This window comes from Limulus polyphemus, unplaced genomic scaffold (assembly GCF_000517525.1).
Source record: "Limulus polyphemus unplaced genomic scaffold, Limulus_polyphemus-2.1.2 Scaffold1050, whole genome shotgun sequence".
Taxonomy (NCBI): Eukaryota; Metazoa; Arthropoda; class Merostomata; order Xiphosura; family Limulidae; genus Limulus; species Limulus polyphemus.
The window spans coordinates 72,316-95,399 of NW_013666660.1; the positions used below are offsets into that span (position 1 = coordinate 72,316).

Sequence of the window (23,084 nt, forward strand, 5' to 3'; positions counted from 1 at the left end):
GATTCGAAAGAACCTTGAGTTCTAGGTATGTTGTAGCACAATATAATTAGGTGTGCGGACCATTTTCATTTATATAGTGCTCTGTGAACACAAATTAGTTAGTATAAATCAGTTAAATGACGAAACATTAGGTGTCTATTTACTTGTGACCATTCAGTTTACAAGAGAGAGAGAGAGAGCGATTAAAATAGATATAAATTGACACCCTTGTATTTGTTAAGTATAGGATTCTGTTTTACTTTACTAACAGGGCTTCTTTTATCTTGCATCAGTTAATGTTATCTTCTCTTTCTTTGAAGTTAGATCTTCCAATTTCCAGTTTTATGATGTAAATTATATCCAAGTTAAAGACCTAAGAATGAGAAATTCAGCAGCCCCAGTACTTGCCAATGTATTCATGATAAAAATTGAAGAAATGGCCATCTTAAATTCACTTTGCAAATCAATGTTTTTGTTTCGGTATGTTGATGACATTTTTTTTTCAGCTTTTGATAATCTTGACATAGTTTATGACTTTTTCTCTAATCTAGACCAGATACATCCAAATATAAAATTCACGATGGAAAAAGAAGTTGATGGCAATCGTCACTTCTAAATATTCCTGTTATAAAGACAAACACTGACTTCTAAATCTGTATTTCATAAGAACATTCACAATAGTCTTTATATTCCTTGAAATTATATTCATGACCAATGTCAAAAGTTGGGTACATTACAAACTGCTGTTTGTGCAAATCAAATCATAAGTTCCAACCTCTACTTAGAAAAAAAAAGTAAATGCCAACCATAGATTTCAGTTTTGTGTACAAAACAATTTCGCTCCCTCTGTTGTTGATCAAGTAATTGATTCCTTTGAAAATAAGCTACAAATTAACATCGAAAATGAACCTTCTGTAGATATCCCTATTTATTTTATTTTACCGTTAATCTCAGAGTTCTCTCTTGCTAGCAAAAGAATCTTGTTTAAATACAGTAAAATTTACATTTCTACCTGGGAAAAAACTAGGTTAAATGTTATCCAAAAAGTATATAGACAATGATACTTCTGGAAGAGTGTGCAAAAGAATGTATAGATTGTAAACGCTGTTATACTGATGAGACAAAGAGACACCTTTATACTCGTTTGTGGAAATATTTAAATTCTCCATCCCATGTTTTTGAACATATGTTGAGGAACAATCATTCTTTAAATTATTATAAGGTAAAAACCCTCAGTATAAAAGATAACATTAACAGACGAAAAATAAAAGAAGTCCCGTTAATAAAAAACAAAACCATTTTCTTATCAAATACAAATCTCTCTCTCTTGTTTATAGAACAAATTTCAATCGTTAGGGCCACCCAGTAGCACAGCGGTATGTCTGCAGCTTTAGAACACTAGAAACCGGGTTTTGATACCCGTGGTGGGCAGAGCACAGATAGCCCATTGTGTAACTTTGTGTTTAAATAAAAACAATAAAACAATACTTAGGTTCAGCCCTTAAAGCTTTATTTATATATTTGACAGTTCATTGATAAATACTTTATCAAGTTTGCAATTAATGAATCACGTGTCTTGCAGATTATTATTGTTAAAGATACTCACATGATTCTCCTATTTTGAATTAATTTCTGTTAGCCTCATTTCTTGCATCTCATCTGAAGATGCCAGGTAAACCTGGTGAAACGTTGTGAACAAAATAAACAAATACTTTACTCTGTACAATGAACAAAACCTTCTGCGGAATTTCAAAAATAGAGTTATTTCTAATATTTCATTCATATGACAATCATTTTTCATTTGCCATAACTTGTACTGTAATGATTTGTAAATTAGTGTGAGTTAGCTGAATAACTAGTATATATCATTACGTAGTTATTGTCGAAGTAATACTGACAATTTATTGAGTAGTAGTGGATTAACTTTTGTTGTTCATTTTTTGTATTTTGGATCAGTTGATTATTTACAATATATTATTGACATTTTAGTTTATTAACTAAAATTAACTAAATATTTGAACTAATTACTACAACAGTGACATAAAACAAATTTACAGGATAGGCATTTTAAACAGTCAGCTATTTCTCATGATATTCTCCTGGAAAACTGTTCTCGTGAAATAAAAGAAATGAGGTTTTAATGAAGTAAACACACCTTCCTTGTGATTTACATATCTTAGTGCAGTTTATTATGCTATGGTGTCAAAATTTATTAGACACAAATAGTCATGAACAATAGTCATTTTTCTATCAGAAACCAATATACCATTTCTAGACATTTAAATAAAGGTTTCACTGACCTGTTTGGCTGCTGATTCTTCATCTCTGCCATCTCCAACAACAACATAAGTGCATTTCCTGCCATACCTTGAGTTAATTCTCTCAGTATGTGTTGTTCTAGGAAAGGAAAGCTGTTTTGTGTTGTTCTAGAAAGGAAAGCTGTTTTAAAAACATACTTTTTAAAACAGCTTTTCTTTCATAGAACAACACATACTTTTTAAAACAGCTTTCCTTTCTTAAGAGCTACAAACTTTAACACCATGTGGTTAACATCAACAGTATCTATTCTAATTAGAAGTTCAATACATTATCAATATTTCTTTTAACCAAAGAGAAAAAATACATATATATCAACAATGTGTGTTGTAATTCGAAGCTTCATATGTTAACAATATCTATCTAACTAAATACTCCATACATAAATAATATCTGTCCAAACTAGAAGTTCAATACATCAACATTACATAAATTCAATCTATTAACCTTGTCTTTTGAAAGTAATTTTAGATAAATGAGCATGTGTTTTGTCCAGAAGCTTCAAACATTAACAGTATCTGCAAAGTTCCATGTGTCAACAATATTGTTTCAACAAGAAGCTCCATACATCAACAGTAGCTTTCCCCACTAAAAGCTCCATACATCAATAATATCTTTCCCAACTAAAAGCTCCATACATAAGCAATACCTGTTCCAATTAGAAGCTCCATACATCAATAATATATTTCCCCACTAAAAGCTCCATACATGAGCAATATCTGTTCCAACTAGAAGCTCCATACATCAACAATGTCTATTTTGTCCAGAAGCTCAATATAGTAATGATGTATCTCCTGAATAAAGCTATAACTTATGTTTAGAGATCACTAAACAGAGATTCAATCTAATGGGTAGATTACAGGGCTTCTGGAGAGTGACTCAAACGAATTTTGACACTTTTAACAGCTGAGTTCCTTCCACTATGGAGGTTTTGCCTATTTAAACTGAACCATGGGTTCCTAAAATTTGCAACGTGAAGTAAACGTCATGTGTATAATACCATGTTCATAATCGCTAATCCTATGTATCATACTAAAATGAATAAATACCGAAGTTTTGAAAAATGGGGATATCGATACCCAATTCACCATCAGAAAATTATTATCAATAAGTTGCTGCAATACCTTTAGACAGAGTAAATAAAAAAAATACCATTGTGTAAAATGCAATATTTCTATAACATAAAAACTGAAATTCCTCTCCTACCTATTTTTGTAGCACTGTAAATGTTTTCTATCGGGAACACGCCTCCTAGTCCATATAAAAGAACCTTGGCCAGTGCAGGTACCAACTGAGTAGTCGTTACTAGAACGTTGACACAGTTGTTTCTGTGAGGAGGTGTTACATGTAAGCATGAATAGAAGAGAACAGTGCGTTAGCTTTAAAAAAAAAACAAAAAAAAAACATTTAAATATGCACATATTAAAAGACGTTTCAAATATTACATATTTCAACGATCCGGAAACTTGTGAAACTTAGGTAGTGCTCAGGGATACAGGTTGAGAATAATTTCATAAACTCGTCTAGTTTATATATCTAATTGATATCGTTATCTCGTTTATATATCACTCAATACTCACAAAATTTATATTATTCAGAAGGTTTTGCTTTTTTCGAAGAAATGGATTACAGAGAAATGCTAAATTTCACGAATAATTTTGAAATATCACAAGTTATATTATGAAATTAATCATAAAATGTGTTCTTGACTGTATTTGCACCATCGTTTCTGTAATGTTACAGAACGTTTGGAAATCTGAATTGAATAACTCTTACCAAGCGTGACACAGTTATACTCAAAACGTATGTACTGATTTAGAGAAGTAAATAACACTAAAGCAAAACTATTGCCATTCACTCCTGGATAAGTAAGCAGAATAAACTTGTACTTGCTCCAGGATAACGGGATCTTTATAAACAGGAAGAGCATAGCATAACCGGTTTTTATAACTGAAGAGTACCGGAGTGCTAACGCAAAGATGAAAAGAAAGATGTCAAACAGAGTGATCTGACGTCTTATATGAAGCTTTCAACTAAACATGTGACAACATTAACGTGTGAAAATTATTGTTTGTGCTTAGAAAGCGTGTACATGAGCACATGTACAAAGCTAACAACCAAAAAATGGTGCTATTTGAAATAAAAACAGAATATCAATGGAGTTGGAATCCAATAAAAGTGTTAGAAGTCGGTTGCGATAAAGTGTTATACATGAATAGATTGCAGTCAAAAAGCCTACTATTTCACGCGTGAACCTGGTTAATCTTAGAAAGGATCACAAAAGCTGAAAGAACGAATGGAACAACATGATACGGAGTGGCGAAAAAAGACTAAGCTTTTAGTAAAGAGAATAGTTCTTGTACAAAGACGTGACTATGAAAAGTGAGAAAGATGGTGATGAATCTTGAACGCTTTGGAGGGTACTTTTTGGTAAAAGTGAGAAGTATTGTAAAAACATGATGGTTTTATGAAGAAAGGACAAGATTCTGCTTCGTCACGGAATATTACATGGACACTTAACTAACTCTGGCTTTGAATGTAAGTAGTATAAAGATTCAGAATATTGTGCACTTCAGAGTAAAAGGTGTTTGAAGAAGAAAAGAGTTCGCGATATCAAAGTAATGAAAGTACTAATTCGGTTGAAAAATAAAACAACTACTTTACAGTAACTTTGGGTTATTTTGCAACAAACATGGAATGAAATACCGTTGATAGCCTAAAACAACTTAGCCTCAATGTGTGATTATATCATCACGTTACACAAGGATCTACTAAGTACTGATTATTCAGCCTATGATGTTTCAAATTGAACTTTATATGTCTAATATTATAATATAGAATATAAATGTAACATATAAATTAAACCAAAACTTTTCTTTTACAACCTTTCATGAGACCTTGGGTGTTGGTACCTTGGACTCATACTTTCGGCCAATACTGCCTATATTTCGAAAAACAAAAATATAGAAAAAACATTCTAGACTTCTATCTGCACAAGACAAATTTTAAACCACAAAAGTTGCACGGGTAGAAATTCAAGAAAATATTTCGATAAAAATGTTACAATTAAATGTCATTATTAATTCTCATGATGTCATTGACGAATAATTTTCTTTGTAGTAAGATAATGCTTCTTTGTTTTCTTTAACATCAATGAACTTTTATTGATAAAATCTGTTGTAAAGTGGAGAATGGAACGCGTTTAAAACAACGTTGGTTAAATTCTGTACCGTTGAAAGCATTTGCAGCGCACGAGAAGAATGTTTTTATTGAAGAATGGATCTCTTTTATTGTGCTGCCATCTAGTGTTGCTTCAACTATATGTATCCCTGAATTTGTGTAGAGCAATTCTAGCATATAAACGATATATATTCTATTGCTTTGTCTATGATATCGCAATCTACGGCATTATCTTGATAATAATGATATTGATAATATTTAAATCTTATAACATAATTTTGATAATGTTTTGATGAAATGTTGTGATGCCAGAAGTATAAGATAGAAAATATTATATTATGTAAGTAACACCTAGCGGACAAAATACAATGTTGCTAACACTTCGAGTGTATGACTTTAGCACTAAGAAGATGTTGCATTATGTTGGTAGTAGCTCAGTGCGTGAAATGATATTACTAAAACCAAGAGCGTAGAATGTAAGTACTGGTGGCAATATCTGCAATCAAGATAGCACCAAACTGATTTATGATCTACAGTATTACCTGGAGTGAATCACGGAAAGACATTTCAAAGCCAATGTCATCCAAGAATCTGTAAAGCTTTCTATTTCAGTTCGTAGCTGAACCCATTGGTCTCGCTTGCCAGGACCTAAAAGCCCTAAAAATAAACTTAACGCAGTTAGCACTTCACACATTGTACAATCTAAAACTTTTCTTCTAGAGATAAATACAGATAAAACAACACTTGAGCCAATTAAACGACCTTGAACTACATCCCACACAGTTATACAAATTAGAATTATACCAGGATACGTCACGTACAAATACAATCTAGAACAATATCTCAGCCAGTTAAAAGACCTAGAATTATGTTTCACCATAAATATACAATCTAAAACTATACTTCAGCCATTAATGATAAGATGATAATTGTGTAAATTTAAAATAACACAGATGTTTTTTTAATTTTATGATACACAATAAATATTTAAAAACACAATAAGAATATTGTTTTACTTGATAATTTGCTGTAAAAAAATATATCATAAAAGTGGAACCAATTTTAGACCAATCATATTTGATATTAAGAGTCCCAAATATAATGTAGCAAAATTCATATCGAAAATATTTTCGTTTTTAAAGGATAAAAATAAATACACCGTAAAGAATTCGTTAGAGTTTGTTGAAAGAATTAAACATGTAACACTAGACAAGGATGATATTTTAGTGTCTTTCGATGTTGTTTCATTATTCACTGAAGTATTTGTGGAAAAAGCCATTACATGATTTTAGGATAAGTTAAAAGAAAATAAAAATTCAGCTTTAGAAGTAATTGATACGATTAAACTTTTAGAAACATGTATTAAAAATAAATTATTTTCAGATTAAATGTAAAGTTTATATAAAAAAAAAGTTTAATATGAGTCCTCAATTATTTCCATTATTACATGATCCGTTCATGGACAGTTTTGAAACTGAAGAGTTAAAAAAAGTGGAAAAGAAACAGGAAATTTGGCTAAGGTAAGTTGGCAAAACGTTTTTGATATGGCTGCATGGCAAAGAGAATTTAATGGATTTCTCTAACTGTCCTAACAACTTTTTACTTTTTTGGATGTTTTAGTAAGAAAAAATAAGGATAAATTGGAAACTGATGTTTATCAAAAAACCAGTCTAAGTAATCTCGTTTCCACATTAAAAATTATGTCACACTAATTCTAAAAAAAAATCAGTACTTTTTATTATTATGTGGGTAGAATTTTAAAATTATGTTGTACACAGGAAGATATTAACAACAAGTTATTATTAATCAAGAAGCAGCAGAATGAGGTTTTAATCCTGATATTCTTAACAGAGCTATCCAGAAATAAAAATGCGATAAAATATTAAAAACCACTTACCGTTAAAACCACTTACTGAAAAAAATAAGAAAAAAGGGCTTGTATTACCATTTATACCTGGTTTATCTTGTCAAATACTGTAACTATCTACAAAACAATATCAAAATATCTTATCGATGTACAGACCGTTGAACAAGGTTAGCCAAATTCTTAGTATAACTAAAAATAAAATTGTTTCAATGGAGAAAAAACTGGTATATACAAAATATCATGTATGTGAGCATTTATATAAGACAAACTAAAAGAAATTTGAAATACAGAATAAATTAATATAAAAGAAATTTTGAAAATAATAATTCAAAGATCTCGTCTTTAGCTGAACATGACTCAATGGAAAAAAAACTGTTGTTTTGGCACAACCCGTGAGCATCAATGGTAATAACATCCGTAAAATCATTGAAGTAATCCAATGTAATATAAATAATCTTAAGTTATTAAATAGATATGGTATGGCCAGGTGGTTAAGGCAGTCGACTCGCAATCTGAGGGTCACACCAAATATGCTCGCCCTTTCAGCCGTGGTGGCGTTATAATGTGACGGTCAATCCCACTATTCGTTGGTAAAAGAGTAGCCCAAGAGTTGGCGGTGGGTGGTGATGACTAGCTGCCTTCCCTCTAGTCTTACACTGCTAAATTAGGGATGGCTAGCGCAGATAGCCCTCGTGTAGCTTTGCGCTAAATTCAAACACAAACAAACAAACAAATAAAAATGGAGGACCAGAGTGAAATGAACTTCTTTGAATTAAATTTTTAATGTAAATTTGATCATGTGCTTTGTTTTTGTTATTGTTTTGAAGAAATGCATACATGGGTCTTAAATATTGCAAAATATTGCACTCCTGCTAATGATTACCCCGGTGGAACAGCGGTAACTCTACTGACTTAAAACACTCAAATTCTGGGTTCGTGGTGGACAGCAGATAGAGCAATGTGGTTTTGCTCTCAAACATACCTGTCGTCGCAACACATAGAATGCATGAAATTGTTCCCAGTCTCACGATATTGTATCCGTATACTGTAAGTAATTAAGTAATAAAAAAAATCTTGTATTTTGAGACTAGTGATGGTCTAATTTTAAAATATTTGTTGTGTATCTTCAAACGTTGAATTTTTCTTTAAACATCTGTGTTATACTTCAAACATTTAAACAACCTAGAACTATGTTTCTCACAAATGTACAAAATAAAACTATATTGGGATACCTCAGGTAGTAATACATCCTTGAACTATACCAGACACAGTTAAATAAGCTACAGTAATACCTGTTATATAACCTAGAATCATACACATTTGTACAGCCTAGAACTATACCGAAAACATTATACAACGCTAAACTTACATGTTCTACAGTTACACAACACAAAACTACACGAGATAAATACAGTTACTACGCCAAAATTACTAATTATACAATGTAAACACTATATATCAAATCGATATATAATCCAAAAATATACCACGGTTTTACAATGTTAACACCATGTAACATCGACATACAATCCAGAAACATATCACAGTCATACAATGTTAACACTATATGTCAGATCTATGTACAATCTAGAAACATACCACAGTTTTGCTATGTTAACACTATATGTAAGATCTATATAATAGTACACCACATAATTTGACAGGGCTATAGATTATACCACAGAGTTTCGAAATACTAGAAAAATGATAGAACTATATCGCACAGTTTCAAAAGACTAAAACAATATCACACAGTTTCACATTGCTAAAACTATACCATACAGTTTCATAATGTTAATACTATACCACACAATTTCACTATGTTACAATTATACCTTAAAGTTTCACAAAACTAGAGATATACCACGAAGTTCCACGATACTAAACTACACCAAACCGCTTCACAAGGCTAGAACCATGCCATACAGTTTCCCAAGGATAGAATTACATCATACAGTTTCACAGTTATTGAAGTATACGATACAGTGTCATACTATACACAACATCTTTTCCCATTGGTAGAACTATACCACACAGTTTCAGAAAGGTAATATTAAGACCATACCGAATAGATTCGTAATTCTAGAATTGTACTGTGCAGATTCACTATGCTAGAACTATACAAGACAGTTCTATAATGCTAGAACTATACAAGGCAGTTTTATAATGCTAGAACTATAACACACAATTTCATAATGCTGTAACTATACCATACACTTTTACATATCTAGAGCTAAACCACATAGTTTCACAATGCTAGAGCTACACCAGACAGTTTCACGATACTAGAACTATTCCAAACAGTTTTACAATTGTAGAGCTAAAGCACACAGCTTAACAATGTTAAAAATGTGCTTCACAGTTTCACAATGGTAGAAGCACACAAAATAAATTCTTAATGCTACAGCTTTATCACACAGCTTCACAATGGTAGAAGCACACAAAACAAATTCTTAATGCTACAGCTTTATCACACAGCTTCACAATGCTATAGCCATGCCAATTAATTTTATGATGTTAGAACTATGCCAAAGAGGATTATAGTATACTAGATCTATGTTACACACAAACTAGAGTTCTGTGACATACAGATATGTAACGTTAAACTTATGTTTCACAAATGTACAATATTTTGAACTTGACACACACAATTGTTTGTTGTTACTTTCAACCTGAACGGTACCACATGCGACACACGGACTAAGTAACCAGGTCAGAAGTGCTAAGGTTCAAACATATCTTAGAGGAACAGGTTAGCCTAACAGCGAAAATGACTGTTCAAGTTATATGTCTTCACATCTGAAAGTACTGAGTGTGTTTAATGGCGTATTGCTTCTGGAACCCGGAACCTAGTAAGCTTCCCCGGACTCACACAACTACACACCCCGTACACATTATACAGCTAATGATCATATAATACTAATATTATACCCCACACACTTATACAATGCTACAATACTAATTCTATAACCTATATCACAAAGCTCGACAATGCTTGACCCATGACGCACATAGTTATACAATGCCAAAAATTATACCTCACAATCAAGACCTATAGGTCACGCAATTATACAATGGTATGAATATGTCACACATATTTCTCGATGCTAGACCTATGCACTGACATGTGCACAAAGCTATACATCACACAGATTTATACGTTACCAAAAAATATATCTTACGGAGTCCTATAACGCTGCAGATATAATAAACACAATTGTACAATATTAGTCCTTATCTTTTTTACAACCTAAAACTGTAACACCCACCGTTATAACATTCTTGACGTATATCTCAAAAACTTATACAGCTATAAAACACACCAGTTCTATTGTATAATGATAAACCTATACCGCTCACAGACAACCTAGAATTAGTCGTCACACAGACAACTATATATACCTACGGAGATAAAATATCATTGCCATGTATTGCTAACTTATAAAACACTAAATCTTTACCACACACACGGTTTTACAACCTAGAGCAATACAACGCTAGAGCTATGCCTTACTCAGTCTTACAATACCACAGATGGTTACAAAAATAAAACTGCACATCACACAGTAATGTAACGATACCACACATCGTTATTCAATACTAATATTATATCCCACAGAGTTATAAAATACTAATATTATATCCCACACAGTTATACAATACTAATATTATATCCCACACAGTTATACAATACTAATATTATATCCCACACTGTTATACAATACTAATATTATATCCCACACAGTTATACAATACTAATATTATATCCCACACAGTTATACAATACTAATATTATATCCCACACAGTTATTCAATACTAATATTATATCCCACACTGTTATACAATACTAATATTATATCCCACACAGTTATACAATACTAATATTATATCCCACACAGCTATACAATACTAATATTATATCCCACACAGTTATACAATCCTACAACAATACCAAACGCAGTCATACAACTCTAAAACTATATATATCAAAGAATACTACACTTTCAACGTCTCACATATATTTAGAAAAATGCTACGTCTATATTACATATAGTCAAAGGACAACCTATATCACTCACAGTTCTATGTCCTAGAACTATGCAACACATTGCTACACAGTATTAGAAAGCACACACTCACATAATCGGACACACATATAAAACTTTAGAACTGTGTCATTCACAGTGACATAACATTAGAGGGATACCACAGATATTTAAACAACGCTGGTAATATGCTATTACACAGTTATACAATGCTAGAACTATACCTGTTTACACTCACAGTGGCATAATGCCAGAGTGATACCACGGATACTTAAACAATGCTAATAATATGTTGGTACACATTTATATAATGTTAGAACTATACCTGTTTACACTCACGTAACTGTAAAATGATACCAAGTACTTAAACAACTCTAGTACTATGCTAGCATACACATCTATACAATGTTGGGAACTATACGTTTATATAAGGCAATCTTTCAACGTGTTTTAGACTTATTTTGAAGGATGACTGTCTATTGAGGGAAAATCTAGTCTTACCTCCAATTGAGTTTCGGTACTGATTGTAGATTTCTTTGATTTTCCGATAGCGAAACGCTAGTTTTCTCATCCAATCCACGCCTCCTCTCACACCTGTGGCAAGACAAAGGCTGGTATTTGTGGCAGCTGAGTGGAACCCATCTGCTTGGAAGTTGTAGTTGCTGTACAGAAACGAACACTTGGAGTCTCCAAAGTAAGAAGAACACACACATATTTGTGTTGTACAAAACTGTAATTTTGTAATCTTCCTCTCTCTCTATATATATATATCTATCTTTATAAATTGTGTTTTAAGTTTCTTATGTAACACTTCATTAACTGTGTGTTTCACCTTACATTGTTTAGTAGTCGTCTTGACTTGACTTCTCATAAAACGTAATTTCTACTGTGCTTGGTATTTTATTTAATCATAAAGCAGAAATAAAACTAAATAAAAATTTATTTTCTTTGTGGCTAAAAGATTGAATTCAGTGACACCAGTTTTATTGTATAAAACAAAACAATAATTTATCCATTGAAACTTAACTGATCGTAGAATAGAATGATTTTACGAACAATAACTATATTAAAACCGATATTACTTCATAAACATTATCTTATCGAAGAATAAAAGTAACAGTTTATTAAGGCTGGTATCATCATTGTTGAATTCAAGGAATGTGAACAAGTAATGGAGTACCTCAAGTCCAAGCCATTGTCATCCGTCGAAACATCATCAATGTGGACTTGGTCACACTCCTGTAAAAGTTTGAAACACCAAACTATATTCAACATAACATTAATAACATTACAATTATTTGTACAAACTATTTATAATGTGTTTTCTTTTTAATGGTGGCTTTAAAATTACTAATCTCTTTTTTTGTTGTTTGCTAACCTAATCTACTCCTCCAAAAATTAAAAACCCCATTTTGCTACTGTACCACTATACATAATGTAAGTTGGTTTTTGTGTCTCAGTTTTTATTAAGATGGGGATGGTTAAGGATGTATCTAACGAGAAAGGTTTCATTATTGTTGGGGTCCGATTAGCTAGGGCCTCGATAACATAAACAAAGGAACTGATCGAGGTATTGAAGGCGACCTTCTCAGGAATCTACACAGTAGTGTAAAAATCTTAACAAAAATCAAGCAGGAAAAATGTGGAGGAAGAAATGCTCCGAGAAAGGGATAAAAGGCAGTTAGTAAGGGTTGGGAAGATCAGTTGGCATTTAACAATACAGCACTTCAGAGATGACATCAATTATGGACTAGAAACAATTTCTTGTCATTTCAACAAGAAAGATGCGCAAGGAGCTTCAACAAATAAATTTCGATAATCGTTCTTCAGTTTGCAAATCTCTTGTGGTTGCAGGGGAGGATTCACCCTCCCCACCACCATCATCAAGAGGTCTACTCTCGGTGGGGTTAGGTTAATACCCGTTAATAATTTTAAAGCTGAAATACACGTTTCACCATGTACAGTTTAGGAATTTCTCCATTTGAAGTCAATTAATGCCATATTTTCTGGAAGCTATACCCCTGATCCCCATAGGAAAACCATGTTCAGATCTCGCATACACTTAAACCCAGGTAACGTTTGCTTCCTCAATCTTGTCTCAGCTGCCAACAGAAAGATGTGCTTCTAGTGTTGCATAGAAAATCAGGATTGGACTGTTGACCAGTGGAAATTAGTGATGTGGTCAAATAATTCTCGATACACGTTATACTGTACAAATGTAAGGTTCAAAGTTTGCCATCGTGTGTTATTTTTCTGTTGCTGGACGTGGAGTAATGATGTGTAATGCATTTTCATGACACGAACTGGATTCCTCATTCTCTCTCTGAATGATGGCATTACATCTTGCGTATATATATATCTAAGCATTTTCAGAGATTAATTGCGCCCTCTTATGTTCAATTTTTGTCCCCAATGCTATGAATATCTTTAAGGCGACAATGCCACAATCCACTATGCCAGTATTGTTCGTGATTAAACCAATCATTAAAGAGCATAAAGAGAAGTTCCATCGCTTCGCTGCCACCATAATCCCCAGATTGGAAACCAACTGAGAATCATCACTATTACTGGAGGATGTTATGAAAGCACCTACTCATTTGCATTAGTTCCTTAAGGATGTTGATGGAGTACCTGTTCCTTTATCTTAGCTCCTTAAAGATTTAGGAACGATATTGCTTGAGGAATGAATGAATCAAATATGGTGTAATCCAAAAACTAGTGGTGTCTATGTCACGACGTATTCAGACTGCGATTACACGCACAGTGCTTCAACAAGCTGTTGATGTTTTTGTTTAGCGCAAAACTTCACAATGGGCTATCTTCACTCCGTTCATCTTGGGGAATCGAACCATGTATTTTAGCATTTATCGCTGACCCACCGGAGGACTCCAACACACTAGTAGAACAGGGTTTCTAATTTTTTGGTCAGGCAGTGTATAATATGATACCTTTCCTATAAAAATAATAATATATTTTTTTATAATTCCACTCACCTCTAAGTCATTAAAGAAGAAATGGGTATCAGCTAAATTGAAAATCATTTCTTCCATTCTTAAGCCTAAAGCAACAGCTGTGGGGGCATCCTGTCAAAATAAATTAAATTTAATGTACAAACTTGAAATTTTTGTAAAGTTAAAAAAATTCTTATTTATTTAGGCCCAGTTAGATTGTTATATTGATAAAAATAATGCACTTGTCATAAATATTTACTGACTCTGCCGGTTAAGTGAATTTTTGAGTCATTTCATTCAAGGGTTTGAAACATTTTAGATTGCTTGTATAGTATAAATGCGCTATTTCTTCTTCTTTTGCTGATACAGTACTTATTGGAATTATCTCTTATGAAGTATTTCTACTCCAGGAAATGTTTTTTTAATGTTGGAGCCAGCTTTAATTATGTATATAATTATACCAAATGTCACAAACATTATATATATATTTTTTTCTTTTGAAGTTAAGCACAAAGCTACACAGTGGGCTATCAGTGCTCTGCCCACCACGGGTATCGAAACATACCGCTGTGCCACTTGGGGGCACAAATATTATAAGATACTTATTTGTATTTAAATGAATCAATTAAATTTTTATTTATCTTAATTTTATATCATAACTCATTAAGATACATATACTTAATTAATAACAGAAAATCAAATTGTTATTCTTTTTTAAAAAAAAAAGTTGGAGCCAGCTTTAATTGTGTATATAATTATACCAAATTTCACAAATATTATAAGATAAATATTCGTATTTAAATGAATCAATTAAATTTGTATTTATATTAATTTTATATCATAACTCATTAAGATACATATACTTAATTACTAACAGAAAATCAAATTCATGAAAACAAATTATAAACAAAATTAACTTCTCATTTTTAGCACCAGATGGCAATACATTAGTGATATTAATTACAAATAACGCTTGAATGGAGATAAAATTTATAGGGATATTTTGCCATTATCTTTAATATATATGTCAGAAAAGCTGTGAGTTACGCTGCACTGACCTTACCATCAAAAGATGAATTATACAGTTTGATAAAATTTCACTGAAAAACAAATTAATTAGTACCAGCATCTTCGAGTGAATAATATCAGTTTCGTTTAAGGTTCAATTTATTAAAGAGTAAAAAAAAAAGAAGAAAGAAACGGAATGTAACAGTAGTGGTACACACAGTGACCTGGATTTTATTTTTTCAGTTATCATTTTATAACCGTGTCCTTTTTTTTCATTAACAAGTATACTCTGTTGAGACATTTAGGTCATTCTCTATAGATACGAAGTTATGTAGTTTTTACATCGCATACTTAATTACGAATAAACTGTTCAAAAATAAGTTATGAAAACACTCTATATTAAAATACACTATATTTGTATAACTACTATCAACTTTCACATTGATAAATAGCGTTAGGAAAACGGTGGCAAGGAATATTTTATGTTTGTGCAAAAACGTATTAAATGGATACTAGCTGACGCACGCATCCAATGCATGGGGAAGACACTGGGATGACAAAACTGAGCGCTGATCTCCTCTACCCTGTATTTTCACCTCTCCGAGGGTCCTTAGGGTACATGCCAGATTTGGTGGCAATCGGTCCAGCGATTCGCCAGTTATAAGCAGACACGCACACAGAGTTTTATCAAATAATGGTTTTAGAGTGAACTTGAGAGTTCATTCACTGTTTAAATATCAATAAAACTGATTATTTAACTTTATAGAAACATTAGCAGCGATTGCATAACGCTGCAGGGGGTAAAAATTATTCTATTCTAAATAATTACAATTAATAGCGTTGTTTTAGTGTAACCATCTGGGAATATGATACAGTAACACTGACTGTTAACGTTGGGTATAGGAAGACAGTAGCTAGCGAAATTTATTGTACTAGCTGATGAAGTTATCACAGAAAAAGGTGTTTTTTGTTTTCGTAATTAATTATAAAAATCATGATTTTGTTTCAATGTAACCAGCTAAAAAGAGACAGGCCGTTATATATGCTGGATGATACTTCTTCCACAGAAAACGCGCACTCTGCTATTACAAAGTACTAACATTGTATTAATAACCATCTGGGAGTACGAGTCAGACTTTTCAATACTTTTTTCTGGGTTTCTGCAGATTTGTAGCAGCGTACACACTGAAGTGGTTTCTGCAGTGGCTCCTAGATGCAGCTCACACAACATAAAGCGCCGTCAGCAGCTATAATGGCCGTAGTTTCAGCGAAGGCCACTCGAGTAACTTGAGCTCCACCCCGGGTGTAACATGACACCCCCGTTCCTGGAATTCTACGCTCCAGTAGTTCAGGCTTACTGCCATCAGAAGTGTCTATGTCATTATAGACTTGACAAGAGATTGTGACGTATTAGCTATCTTTATGGAAATGATGATTTGGTGCGTACCAAACCACAAAACAAAGTTTTATATACGCAATAAACAATGAAATAAAAATGAGAAAACAATCACAACAATAATCTTTATTATTATTACGTACTAGGGGCTAAAGATGCAGTAATCTGTGCGAACCTCTCTTACATATACATAACAGTTGGTAAATGGAAATGTATAAACTTCCACTAATATCTGTCATGAAATTTAAATAACAAACACTGGAGAAAGTAGTAAAGAGAAACACCGAAAATAGGATTGTAAAAATATACTATAGAAACAAAAGTTAACTTCCACACTCAATTATACCATTCATTTTCCAAAATGCGATTAATATCCATAACAACCCATGATAATTAGGATTTAAATGAAGGGGTTAATTTCTATAGATCCTATCAAACAAACAAGAAAGAAATACACAAAATGTTTTTGCAAAGGATTACACAGGCCTGCGAATTTAAACTTCATAAAAGTTGTTTTGGTTTTAATAACTGATTTTCCATTATTCAGCTACGCAGATTTCGAAAATAACATTTTTTTCTATCACGTAAGGACTTTTTACAAATCGGGAAGAAGAAAAACTTACTTAGATCAAATTATTATTTCGTTTACCACAATGAACATTTTGTATTGTTATGTTTGTTAACAAAAATACAAACAAACTGAAGAAAAGGGAAGAACATTAATGTCAAACGAATATGCATCCTCATTCATCCTGATTTTTTAGTCTCAAAACTACGTGTTGTGGTCTTTCTTATGTTTTGCGTTATGACGTTTTGTGAAAAATCTGTACGTGATGGAGAAAACGGATCTCATTTTCAGATTCAGCGTACAGAAATTACTGTAAATTTTGAATACAATAAAACCATCGCAGTTTTTTTTTTACTTATAATATAATCAATAGCAGTGCTACTTTCATGTTCTGTGTATTCCTGCATGTTGTGTGTGCATTCCTGGTTCGATTATCTGTTGAGTTGTTGTTTCCATATACCCCCTGTTTTTTAACAACTTTAACAGTATATTTTATACTCTATTGTGGTTTGGATTCTAAAATTCATTATTTGCTGCGTTGTTGCATTTTTTGTTTTTTAACAACTTTAATTGTGAGGCGAATTCTAGACTTGGTTATTTGTTGAGTTCTTGTATATATTTTCAGCTTTTTTTTTTGTAATTGTAGTTTGAATTCTTGACTTAGTTAATTGGTGAGTTGGTTTATATGTTTTCTGCTTTTTTAAGAACTTTAATAGTAATGTGGATTGTGAAATTAGTTATTTGTTGAGTTGTAAATATTTTCTGCTTTTTTTAACAACATTATTTATTAAGTTGTTGTATATATTCTCTGCGTTTTTAACAACGTTATTTATTAAGTTGTTGTATATATTCTCTGCGTTTTTAACAACGTTATTTATTAAGTTGTTGTATATATTTTCTGTTTTTTTTCAATAACTTTAATTGTGATGCGGATTTTAGACTTAGTTACTTGTTGAAGCGTTGGGTATGTTCTTGGCTTGGTTAACTGTTGAGTTATCGGATAAAATATTGGAATGTTTAACTGTTGCAGCAAACTATGTCAGCTGGTATTATCCTTTAAAAGTTATATATGTTCCTACATGATTAATTATTAAGTTTTTGTCAACATTTCCTTGCTAAGTGCTTAGTAGAATATTGAGTTGATGTGTATAATCCTGGCGTGGTAAACTGTTAGTATTAAGAACCCCTAGGAGTTATTGTGTTTACATTACAGGCATAGTTAACTATTGAGTTTTCTGTACAATACTAGCGTAGTTTATCTTTTGAATTATTGTACACATTCCGGCCTTGGTTATCAGTTAGGTTGTTGCGTATATCTTCGTCCTTGTCAATAAGATGTTATTAGTATTTGTTGTAATTAACAGTTAATAACAAATAAACTTAGTATTTCGAAAATTGTTTTATTTCAAAGTCTAAGTTCAAGGGAGGTCCAATTCAATTTACACTTTCATCAAAGTGTGTTGTTGGGTTCTACTAGTTTCGGAGAATTCCACTCCTTATCAGTAGCCCTGGATACAAGTTAACCAAAGAGAAATAAACTGGACCTATATCGTTGTGAAAGACTTCGAGATTAAACAATTTTCTTAATACTAAATTTATTAATTATATCTGCTATTGTGTAGCTATATAATGTGAAGAACTGAACAGTGACCAATGACACATTTTCTTCACTTCAACTATCCAGTGTATAGGTGTTTTTTTATAGCGACTATAAAGCATGTTCACACCAACAATATGTTTGAATTAACAGTTAAGTTACTGTATATCTTCTTGGCTGGGTTAGCTTCTAAACTATTACTTATCCTTCTGATATAGTTAACTGTTACACTGTGTACGTTCCTTCTTTGGTTAACTGTTCAGTTGTTATATACGTTTATCATATGAATCATTCTTCATTCGCTGTATTTCCTGCTTGCTTTGGTTATGTTGAGAATATCGAGAACTCTAACAATCGATCTTAACTTTCTGCCAACTTATTTCTTGTGATCGATTGGGTTCTCACGTGACGTGGGCAACTCCTACGGTGTTCTAGTCGTGAAGGAACATGATAGGGCACGTTTTATTCATGTTACAAGTAACTGAAGCTTTCCTATGTAAGTTGAGCTGAAGCTGAAGTGATGTTTTGTTCTACATGTCCTCAGGAAAGGGTGTTCTAGTGACTAATTCTTGTTCCAACGCGATCACAAAGAATTCATATTGCTCTTTATTTATTTTTCAACATGACCAGGAAAAGATTTATGTTTTAAATACTAACTTTCATTTGCTTTTGTTGGCACTTTTCCTGTCGTAATTGTCATATTATCTTTCTTGACTTTGATTTCTAATCACGTTTTATCAAACAGTTAATATTACCTCGTATATTAATAAAAGTTTCCACTCTTCCTGGATAATGTATTTGTAAGGTAAAGAAGATTCACTCAAGGTAAACGGAGAGGAAGGTAATATAAAAAGACGTTTAAAACAGGGAAATGTTCATAATTTATAAAGCTTCACTCCCAATGACCCGATGTGAATTTCAAGAAAAGAGTAATACAATGAGCGACAGTCCCTTTACTTTAAAGTTAGCTTCTTATAGACCATTTTATCAGAATTAGCGTCATATACCTACAGGTTATCAAAGTGTGCTATTCAGCTAAAGCAAAGTATTCATACGCTAAGTTGTTGCAGAACACTTGGTTGCTCACCATTCTACAGTTGTAATAATATGTTTAGACGTTTTTATCATTTTAAACACATTACATCCGTAGATCATCGAAACGAACTGTTCAGTTTATATAATGCGTTTAAACGTTTAGTTCTTGTAAGTCAGTGCCCTTTATGCAGCTGCAGGTTGTCAAAGTGTTTCTTAAGTTTTAATTGTATGTTCATGTGTTTTGAGGTTGCAGGTAACTTTACCAGCTTCAGGGTCAAGCAACTGCAGGCTATCAAAGTCAGTCGTTCAGTTATATCAAAGAGAAGTACTGACAGTTATAATAAGTTCATACGTTCAGTTTTAGACCGCTCACCAGTTTCACGAACGTACACCTGCTTGCTGTTAAAATGAAGTAATCAGTTATAATAGCACGTTCAGATGTTTAGTTTTAGACCGCTCACCAGTTTCAGAAACGTACACTTGCTGATATTAAAGTGAAGTAATCAGTTATAATAGCACATTCTGATGTTTAGTTTTTAGGCCGCTCACCAATTTCAGGGAGATAATCAGCAATACACCTGCTGATTATCAAAATGAAGTACTCAGTTATAAAGTACGTTCAAAAGTTTAGTTGTACGCTGCTCACCAGTTTTAGGGGAGTACATCTGCTGGTTATTAAAGAGAAGTACTCGGTTATAATAGTACGTTCAAACGTTTAGTTCTAAGTAATTTCACCAGCCTCGGTGTAACATAACAAAAAAAAAGGAAACGGGAAAAAGAAACAATTTTGAGCAAGAAAAAACTGAATCAGGATAAAAAGAAACATTTGACTTGTATTAATTATAATTTAGCTGAGAAGAAAGAAAGCGTGATAAAAAAACACCTTTTTAAACAGAAAATTAAAAACTTTTTAATTCAATACATTTTACTTCTATTTAAAGCTTAAATTTAAATCAAGTCATAACATATGTATACTAGAGGGGCATTTAGTAGAGCGCATACGCAGCGTTGATCATATTCGGCTTTCAAAAAATACGAAAATATGTCCGTCATTAACAACGGACACGGGCCATTTTTGTCAGGACAATGAGGAATAATATTCTACATATTTCCAAGTTTCCATTATAGACTGAGTTATAGAGCAAAAATAATGTGAAAAATCGGTCCCCATTTTAAGAGATAGGGATTTTGGAGGGGGGGATTTTCATGACCTGGTTATGACCTTAACCTTTGACCTTGACCCTGCAAAAACTAATCACTTCTAAGTCGAGTCATGGTCCAACTTTCATCTAAATCCATTCAGCCGTTTTCGATAAATCTTGCTGACAAACACACACACACGGGGTGAAAACATAACTTCTGTCCACCTTCGGTGACGTAATAATAAGTAACTACAAACTGTTTTCCTAAATAATCAGGCTACTACACACACACACACACACAGACACACACACACATATATATATATGTGTGTGTGTGTGTGTAATGTCGGTAAATTATTGTAAGATTTTATATCACACTTTTGTAAGAAACTTGAGCGCCTAAATTCAAATATAAGGCCTATTGCTTTTTTACAAGATGGAAACTTCTTATGGTATTACGGCCGAAAATGTCGCTAGCGGCCTACGTACCAAACAGAGGAAACAATGAATTCCAATTTTTATAAGTAGAAATGCAATAACTGTGTATTTAACTAGCTATACTGATTGCCAAGTTGAGTATTAGTTTCGCTCTAAGCACATAGCTTGCTCTAATCGGAAGTTAATATTAATTTGACCGACAAAGAAGCAGAAAGCACCTATTATCTTCTTGAATAAATAAACACTAAATTACGTTAATAAGACATTGTCCGGCTTAATATCTTCCAATAGAATGCGATCATCAGAATGGGTTTCCGGATCAAGTGCCTAGTTGATGTCTGGTTACATAAGAGAAGCAGAAAAACAGAGAATTACCAAACTACCATCTCAAGGTTCAAAAGTACATCATAGATGTAAGCTTCTCACAGCGGATTGATACATTTAAGATAACTTTGTATACAGCCTTTTTTGTAAAATCACATAAACATAATTTCCGGAGTATTTTAGCTTTATTTTACAAAATTTGAAAAAAAATCAAATAAATGGAATTATAAAATTATTTCTACTTTTTTTAACAACTTCTAGAAATTAAAAGAGTTTTTAAAACTTAAACAAATATTCTTACCTTTCCATAACGAGTAGCAAAAGATCCAGTGAGAAGAGAATGGAATATGATAATAGTTTCGTCTAGATCCCACACAAACACACGCTCCAAGTTATTGTCAGGATCAGGAGACGGGTTAGTATGACGACGGCCACGACTCCGACTATTTTTACTGGTGTCTAAAGTAAAAAAAAGAGATATGTTATCCAATGCACTAGTAACATAAATTTTTAATGTGGTCACACTGGGAAGTGGTCGCAAGGAATTACATTTGCATTAATTCATAAACGACTATAATCTCGACTGATTTGTATTCACATTCAGTGTGTTTTATCGTGAAGGATTTGTCAGTGGTTAGTTTACGGAAAATTGCCTGGGTAACATGGCCTGGGTTACACACTTTACATCTTAAAGAAGTAGTACTAGGCCCAGCTCACACTTGTAACTTCTTCAATATATCGTTTTTTGTTCATCTGTAGTTTAAGAAAGAGTGTCACTTTTACTCCTGCGACACAAAACAGCCCAGTTTTTTAGCCTTATGCTCAACAACAAACAATGAGGAGAGGTACTTGCTTAACTGGAGTTTAAATAAAATAATGGTGCTTGTATGTCTACAGTGTAAAGTTTAAGGAAATAAGGCACTTGTGCACCTATGGTTTAAATGATAACGGTATGTGTACACATGCGGTGCAAAGTTTAAGTGAGGTGTTTGTACACCTGTGGTTTAATGATAACAGTATGTGTACACATGCGGTGCAAAGTTTAAGTGAGGTGTCTGTACACCTGTGGTTTAAATGATAACGATATGTGTACACATGCGGTGCAAAGTTTAAGTGAGGTGTTTGTACACCTGTGGTTTTAATAATAACGGTATGTGTACACATGTGGTGCAAAGTTTAATTGAGGTGTCTGTACACCTGTGGTTTAAATGATAACGGTATGTGTACACATGCGGT

The 23,084-nt window shown here is 32.7% G+C and overlaps 1 protein-coding gene across 3 annotated transcripts in view; it reads right to left on the reverse strand.

The window, feature by feature from the left end:
- The window catches only part of LOC106461875 (eyes absent homolog 1-like), an 88,469-nt gene that overhangs the window by 9,240 nt on the left and 56,145 nt on the right, over positions 1 to 23,084 (reverse strand). For 2 of the 3 annotated variants that reach the window (XM_013921741.2, XM_013921739.2), the window contains exons 11-19: positions 22,150 to 22,307; positions 14,383 to 14,472; positions 12,570 to 12,628; positions 11,891 to 12,051; positions 7,373 to 7,387; positions 6,018 to 6,132; positions 3,502 to 3,623; positions 2,480 to 2,495; positions 2,280 to 2,364 (exon numbers count right to left, since the gene is read on the reverse strand). In XM_013921741.2, coding sequence (XP_013777195.1) covers positions 2,280 to 2,364; positions 2,480 to 2,495; positions 3,502 to 3,623; positions 6,018 to 6,132; positions 7,373 to 7,387; positions 11,891 to 12,051; positions 12,570 to 12,628; positions 14,383 to 14,472; positions 22,150 to 22,307 — 821 coding nt within the window. The remainder of the gene's footprint in view (positions 1 to 2,279; positions 2,365 to 2,479; positions 2,496 to 3,501; positions 3,624 to 6,017; positions 6,133 to 7,372; positions 7,388 to 11,890; positions 12,052 to 12,569; positions 12,629 to 14,382; positions 14,473 to 22,149; positions 22,308 to 23,084) is intronic. The other variant, XM_013921740.2, reaches the window with a different exon arrangement.